The 7,645-nt window shown below is 54.5% G+C and overlaps 1 protein-coding gene across 1 annotated transcript in view; it reads right to left on the reverse strand.

The window, feature by feature from the left end:
* The window catches only part of LOC105984168, a 94,110-nt gene that overhangs the window by 47,652 nt on the left and 38,813 nt on the right, over positions 1 to 7,645 (reverse strand). The window contains exons 9-10 of the mRNA XM_013014270.1: positions 6,706 to 6,862; positions 4,593 to 4,752 (exon numbers count right to left, since the gene is read on the reverse strand). Coding sequence (XP_012869724.1) covers positions 4,593 to 4,752; positions 6,706 to 6,862 — 317 coding nt within the window. The remainder of the gene's footprint in view (positions 1 to 4,592; positions 4,753 to 6,705; positions 6,863 to 7,645) is intronic.

The raw sequence follows: 7,645 nt of genomic DNA on the forward strand, positions 1-7,645 counted from the left end.
GGCCCAGAGTTCAAGTCCCACAACCGACAAAAAAAAAAAAAAAAAAGCTTTCCTCAGCTATATAAAAGGTATATAAAAAGCTGACCATGAGGTGAGTGTGGTGGCTCACACACATAATCCTAGCTACTCAGGAGGCTGAGATTTGAGGATCCAGGTTCAGAGCCAGCCAGGCAGACAAAGATGAGAGACCCTTATCCCTAATTAACCAGCAAAAAGCCAAAACTAGAGGTGTGGCTCAAATGATAGAGCACCAGTCCTGTGTTCAAACAGAGCAAGATCCTATGTTCAAACCCCAGGATTGGCACAGAAACAAAAATGGCTGTCCCCCGTCTTTGGCTAAATATGAGGTTTGAAATCTTAGTGTGCTCCTGAACTTGAGCAAGCCACCGGGCAAGGTTACTGCCCATCCCTCGATCGACCCACTGTGCTCCAGGCCCCGCTGCGAGCTCTTCCATGCTCAGTGGCCCCCGTCTGAACAGCGCCCATGGCGCTGTAAGCTGAGTGGGGTCGGCAGCTTTGCTCATTGCACACGTCAGAGCAGCTTCAGACCTCGTAAGTCTCTCCCTTGGGGCGAGGAGCTCAGCCTTCCCTCTCATTTGGACCCCCCACACACACCCCGTCCCCATGCGTCTTGTGGAACCCCTTCCCCTGCATGGCCACCCTGTGCTAACAGGTTAGCCGGAGCTTAGCAACCACCCCGGGGAGGGGGCTGGCCGTGGGCTGGCCCTGCCTCTCCCCACCACCCCCGAGTTGAGGCCTGAGGCCTGGGCCCTGCAAGCTGTAGTCTTCTCTGGAGACCGGAAATGACTTCCAGCTACGGCCGATGTTGCTTTTCCTGACCTTTAAAAAATTCTACCCCCAAACGAACTGTCCCTTTCAGAGAAGCAAAAGCAACCTTCTGTGAGTGGGTGGGAGGGGGGGGTCCCCCATTTTGGAGAAATCGAAGTTTCCCACATCTCCCAGACTCAGAGCCCCTGGTGCGATTGCCCATGCCCAAGGCACAGGGGGGAGAGAGGCCACGTGACCCCCAGGCTTGGAGACAAGGTCCTGTTGGTCCAGCCCTTTCCTTCTGCATGGGGAGAGCGGTCACTGGATGCTTCACCAAGGAGGACGCTCCTGCCCCCCCTCCCCCGCCATCTCCTGGGGGTGGGGAGGGCATTTGACACTGTGAAGGTCAGGGAGTCCCCAAAGTCCACTCAAATGGGCTCAGAGGCCTCTTCCTGCCTCTATTGTCCCATAATCCAAAGGGGGCTCTGAAGGCAGGACACTTCTCCATTGTGGCTGCATTTATTTATTTTTCTGTTGCTGCCCAACTTGTGTAAGAAATCCTACTCTAGTTTGCTTTCCACCAGCCATTTCCTGTCATTACAAATCTTCTCCTTCCCGGAAGGAGAAGGACAGGACTTCTGGGAATGAGAAAGAAAGTCAGAGAAGATAAACATTCGTCATGCTGGCCTTTAACTGTGTTGTCACACTGCGAAGAGGTGGGGGCTGGGAGCTGGCGGGGTGGGGGGGCAGAGGTGAGGGGCAGGATTGACCCTCAGACTATCCAATGCTCTTGAGAAGCACCTGGGCGGACCGCCCCATTGGCATGGGTGGAGCTGGTCAGGCCAGATTTGTGTGGTCTTCTCCCATCTGCCCAGTGCTTACTGGACAGCTCTGCCCTGATGGCCCACAGAGATGTGGCTGGACTTATCCCAGTGGAACTCCTCAGATGACCTATGCCTTGCTGATCACCGTGTCAGGCGCCTCTCCCCACCCTGGCTCCAAGCTGAGTACCTGAGCATCTTACCGCACACTTCTGTTCTTGTGTGTGTGCATGTTGGTCCTAGGGCTTGAATTCATGGCCTGGGCACTGACCCTGACCTTCTTTTGCTCAAGACTAATGCTCTACCACTTGAGCCACGGCTCCACTTCCATCTTTTTTTGGTAGTATATTGAAGGGTCTCATGGACTTTTCTGCCTGGGTTGGCTTCGAATCATGATCCTCAAATCTCAGCCTCCTGAACAGCCTGTAGGCATGAGCCACCAGCCCTGCTCTTACTTAACCAGGACTCTAGCCTAGAATAGAAGGAACAGCTGCCACGTCCTGGGAACACTCTCACCACCCACAGCCGCACAAAGGCAGGTGCTGTGACTGCCGTGAACAGGTGTTTTTTTTTGGGGGGGCCTTCAACAGGCCCTGCCATCCCTCCCTGGACCTACGTATGTGCATGCCTCCTGGCCTTTAGTCTGCCTTTCTAAACGGAGAGGAAGAAATCTTTCCAAATTGGAATCTGCTGGATCCTTCAGCTCTGCTCCCAACTTTTGTCCCACACTGCCTTGCTGGGCCTCCGGTCTTCACGGGCAACACAGGGGTAGCTGGGATATGATAATGCGTAAGAGTAGAGCGCCTGCAGGCTGCACAGCAGGTAGTTCAGCCCTGGAGCTGCTGTTAATATTCCTGAAAAGGGCTGAGCTGGACTCAGTGATACATACCTGTAGTCTCAGCCACAGATAAGAGGACTGCTGAAGCTCAGGAGTTCAGAACAAACCTAGGCTCCACAGCTCAAAAACAAAAGCCAAAGCATGGATTCAGCTAGACAAATGTGGTAGCGTGCTTGCTTGGCATGCACAAGACACCTGAAGAAAAAGAAGTCAGGTGCTAGTGGCTCTTACCTGTAATCCTAGCTACACGAAAGGATGAAAATCATGGTTCAAAGCCAGGCTGGCTGGAAAGTCTGTGTGACTCTATGTCCCAATTAACCACCAGAAAACCAGAAGTGATGCTGTGGGTAAAGTAGTAGAGCCTTAGCCTTGAGCAGAAAAGGCTTACAGACGGTGCCCCGGTCCTGAGTTCAAGCCCCATGACTGACCAAAAAAATAAAATAAATAAAAAAGCCCAGGAATGGGTCAGTGTCCAGGCCCTGAGTTCAAGCTCCAGGAAAGTAAAGAAGAGAGGCCAGGCACTGGTGGCTCATGCCTGTAATCTGAGCTTACTCAGGGAGCTGAGATCTGAGGAGTACAGTTCGAAGCCAGCCTGGGCAGGAAAGTCCATGAGACCCTTATCTCCAATAAACTACTCAGAAAAGGCCAAAAGTGGCACTGTGGCTCAAGTGGTAGAACACTAGCCTGGAGAACAAAGAGGCTCAGGGATAACGCTCAGGCCCTGAGTTCAAGCCCGATGACTGACCCCCCCCCAAAAAAAAAAGAGGAAGAGAAAGAAAGGAAGGAAGGAAGGAAGGAAGGGAGGAAGGAAGGAAGGAAGAGAAAAGAAAAAAGAGTGAGAAGAGGAAGGAGGGGTTGGGGGTAATTACATAAGCACAGAGAGACATTCTCTCACCTAGCTTCATGGGGTCTCAGACACAGGTACAGGTGGAGATTGTGGCTGACACAGCGCCCTCTCCTGGTGAAGTGCTGACTAGGACGTCCCAGGCAAGGCAAGCCAAGGCTGGCCTGGTGCTCACCAGGCCCCACCACCATTCCATAACCCGTTGCGTGCCAAAGTCCCTGGGAGCCCCCATAAAAACACAGCCTGGGCCCCCTGCTGTTTCTACAACAATGAGAATATTTATTTTCTCCAGACGGTAAAAATAACATTTTTTCTCTCTTTTGTAAAAGTTAAGTACCATTACATTCCTTTTTCTTAAATAACAAAATGCTAAAAATATATATATTAAATTGTATACAGTGCGTCACACTTCATTTTATATTTTAAAATACATGATGTTTCTATTTTATTCTCAAAGTTGCATATTAAGAGCATATTTACAAATAAAGCCTTGTCATCTGAAGTCAAAATCCCGGCTGGAAGGTGAGTTTGGGTGTGGGAAGGTCTTGGCGCCGCGCAGACCCCAGGACAGCAGCTCCCCGTGCAGACAGAAAAGGGACTTCTAGCCTCTGACCTAAGGACACTCGTCCCAATGGGGACATTTGCCTGACTGTCCCCCATGCCTGCTTCTGTCTGGTGAGTGTGTAGGCCCTGCCTGGGGTCTGGAGCCCAGACCTCCCGAAGGGCCGAAGGGCCGGGCCACAGCCGGCCTGCAAGGTTTGACACACCCCTCCTGCCAGAGCAGCTGAGCCGAGACCTGGCCAGGAGGTAGAACAATGAGGAAAGTAAACAAAGACACCAGGAAAACATCAAAAGGTAGTAACAAAAGCAGACATCAAAACATCAAGCTGAGCCAAGAGTGGAAAACTCAAGCAGGTGCCAGGTGCCAGGGCTGCGGAGTGGGGGTCCTGGCCTGGCCCCAGCGGACAGGGAGGCTGGGTCCTGGAGGCCGTCCACTTCTAAGTGCTTGTGAAGATTCAGTGCGCGGTGGCCCTGGGGGCCGGGGATGGCCTGTAGGTGTCAGGCAAGCAGCCTGGGCTGGATCCAGGGCAGGCTGACTTCTGCCTAGGGTGGGCCTGGGGCCAGGGCTCTGGTCCTGGGGGCTTCTGGCTGGGTTGGAGTCTGGAGCTGGAGCCCACACTCGAGGGAAGAGCAGCCCAGTCACCTGGCCCCCCACTTCGTCCTGAGAGATGAGGGGTGGCACGGGCACGTCCCTGCTCATCCTCTGCTTCGCCAGGTGCAAGCCAAGTGGGGGAGCGCCCAGGCACCCTGCACCTCCCACCTGCCGATGCAGGGGCCACGGCCATGGAGACTGGGTGGCCAGACTGCTGCCAGCACTCGCTCCCCCGGTTCCCTTTTAGTCTCTCCACCCTCCTCGGGCTCCTCTCCTCCACCAGGATCTCCACCAGCTCAGGGGCTCTGTGGGGTGCTGCTGGCTGATCCTAAGAGAGCCCATGGTCGTGCAGTGACAGAGTTGGGCCCGGACAATTTATGGCCTCTGTCCCCTATGCTGTTTTGAGGTGGGGTTGGGTTTCCTGATGGGGAGCTGAGCCCAGAGGAGCAGGATGAGCACAGGGTCACCCCCTGCCCTTCTGGGGCTCTGAGAAAGGGCTGGTCAGCTGCAGCCCCCTGCTGGGGCTTGGCCTCCCTGGCTCTGAGATGAGATTGGGGGGGGGAGGCATGAGGGGGAGGGTGGTAGGCCTGTGGGCAGCCGAGCCTTTCCATGGCCAGATCCCACGCTCTCTGGGCTGTACGGGGCCGGCTCAGAGAACAAGCCCTCTGAATGACACACAGCAGACGCTCGCATTGTAGAGGAGATTCCCCAAAAGCCACGGGGAGCTGGGAGGGCAGAGTGCAGGCGCCAGTCTATTTCCAGTGGTCCTTGTATGACAGGCCTGTCCTCAGACCCAGGGTCCTGTGGACAGCTGCTCTAGGGTGACCACCCTCTCTAGATCAAAGTGTGAGGTCGGCGCCCAGTGCTCTGTGCCCTCCGCAGGCCCTCCTAGGTGCTGGGCCAGGGTCCCAGGCCACCTAGGGACACACTGCCTCTTCTCTGTAAATGGTCACTTCTCCTGGACTTTCGTGGCCTCCTGGTGTCTCTCTGCAGGCACTTCCCAGCTAGCCTCATACCGCCTTCCATCCAGGACCCCAGGAAGGGCAGGGGCTTAGGCACCTGGGGGAGGTGGGGAGGAAATCCAGGAGGCCAGAGGCACAATCTGTACCAGGGCTTGAGTTCAGCAGGAAAGCCACATGCTGACAAAGGTCCAGGCCTGGGCTGCCCTCCTCAGATGCTGTTAAAGAGCCCCTTCCCATGGCAGAGCCTCTAAGTTAGAGAAGGCACTTAATGCTCCCAGCCCGAGGACAGGGACTGAGCGCCTGGCTCAGTCTTGGAGGGTCTCCAGTTCCCGACGCCTCCCTGTCCTCACCAACCTTCATCCACTCCTGCCTGAGGGCAAGGGGGTATGGGGCAGGGAGCTTCTCCCTTCCTAACCTGCCTGGTCCCCAGCTTCTGGGATGGATTTCACATGGGCACACAGGCCCCACAGCCCAGCCCACACATGCCACCCGAAAGGCCACACCAGAGTCTTTATACTCCCTGTTCTGAACGGAGAGTCGGCTGACAGGACCTGGGAGACTGGCCGGGCTCAGGCTCCACAGAACCACCAGCTGCTGGGGCCAGGCCAGATAAACCCAGTTCACAAGCAGTTACAAAAGCCTCCTGGGCTCATCTGCCTTCCTCCAGCTCACTATCCAGGCCGCTGAGCTTTGGAAAGAAGCCTCTAGCAAGAAGCACATGGACGAGGACCATGTGCCCATGGACCTTCTGCCCACGTGTGCCCGGGATGGGCAGCATCCAGAGAACAAGGCCCCGGCTAGCACGGACTTCAGAGGCCACACATGCAGGTGAGCGGGCCAACCTCTAGAGAACCTGAGTATGCTTCCAGTCTGTCCTGTTCCAAACTGTAAAGACCAGGGGGAAACTGATCTGTGTGTGGACAAAGCAGAGGAGAAGCAAGAAAAACTCACACACTAAACCTACCCACCACCCAACAGTCATCTTGAATGACCTGAGCCTAGTGCCAGCCACAAACACCTCTCTTGTCTCAGCTCCACTGTCCCAACACCCCACTGCTAGACCAGAGAGAGACAGGAAGGGCGGGGCCCTGGGCCTTGGGTCTTTCTCCTAAATGCAGGTGCTAAAGCAGTTGGCCTCTGGGCTCCGCCCTCCAGGTAGCATGGGGCTCCTCTTCAGTGCACAGGAGGACTCCCCCAGCAGGCCAGGCAGAGAGAGGCAGGGAAGAGTCGGGAGAAACACAAGGGGAGGGTCAACCCCAGCAGCCTTCAGCCAGAGACACCTTGTGTCCTGCGTCCTGCGTGGGGTTCTAGTCACTTACAAGGGGATTCCGATCATCTTGTTGACTCTGACCCTTGAGCTTCTTCTTAAAGATGGAGATGGAAGTGGAAGGCTTATAAAAAATGCTCCAGATTTCCCCTGAAGCCGCTGGTTGGTGGCAGTCCCTGAGGTCCCCTGACTCAGAAACACGATGGGATCTGCCAAACAGAAAAATTTTCACGTAGATCAGAACAAAGTGCCCAAAGCAAAACAACCTACCATTTCTTTCTTTTTGGTCAATTGTGGAGCTTGAACTCTGGACCTGGCGCCGTCCCTGAGCTTTTTTCCCTTAAAGCCAGTTCTCTATCGCTTGGGCCACAGCGCCACTTTTGGTTTTCTGGTGGTTAATTGGAGATAAGAGTCTCAGAGACATTTTTCTGCCCAGGTTAGCTTTGAACCATGAACCTCAGATCTCAGCCTTTAGAGTAGCTAGGATTACAGGCGTGAGCCACTGGCACATGCATACAATCTACCACTTCATGGGGCACCAGTGCCTATGAAACAGGATGTCCAGTGGGGCGAACTCCCGGGTGGGACCCACAGAGCCAATGGACTATCATGCCTGTGGGAATCGAAGGCAGTGCAGCAAGCCAGATTCTTCTCAGAGTCACAAGAAACTTTGAGCTGGCACAATTGTTCAAATCTGGAAAAGACTGGCCTGAGAGACTATAACTTCTCAAATTCTTCCGTTTTTTTTGGGTGGGTCCTGAGGCTTGAACTCAGGGTCTGGGTGCTGTCCCTGAGCTCTTTTGCTCAAGGCTAGTGCTCTATCACTTTGAATCATAGCACCACTTCCAGTTTTTCTGGTAATTAATTGGAGATAAGAGTCTCACAGACTTTTCCTGCCCAGGCTGGCTTTGAACTGCAATCCTTAAATCTCAGCCTCCTGAGTAGCGAGGATTATAGGCGTGAGCCACCAGCCAGGCTGGCTTTGAACTGCA

Source organism: Dipodomys ordii, unplaced genomic scaffold, assembly GCF_000151885.1.
Source record: "Dipodomys ordii isolate 6190 unplaced genomic scaffold, Dord_2.0 Scaffold23, whole genome shotgun sequence".
Lineage (NCBI taxonomy): Eukaryota > Metazoa > Chordata > Mammalia > Rodentia > Heteromyidae > Dipodomys > Dipodomys ordii.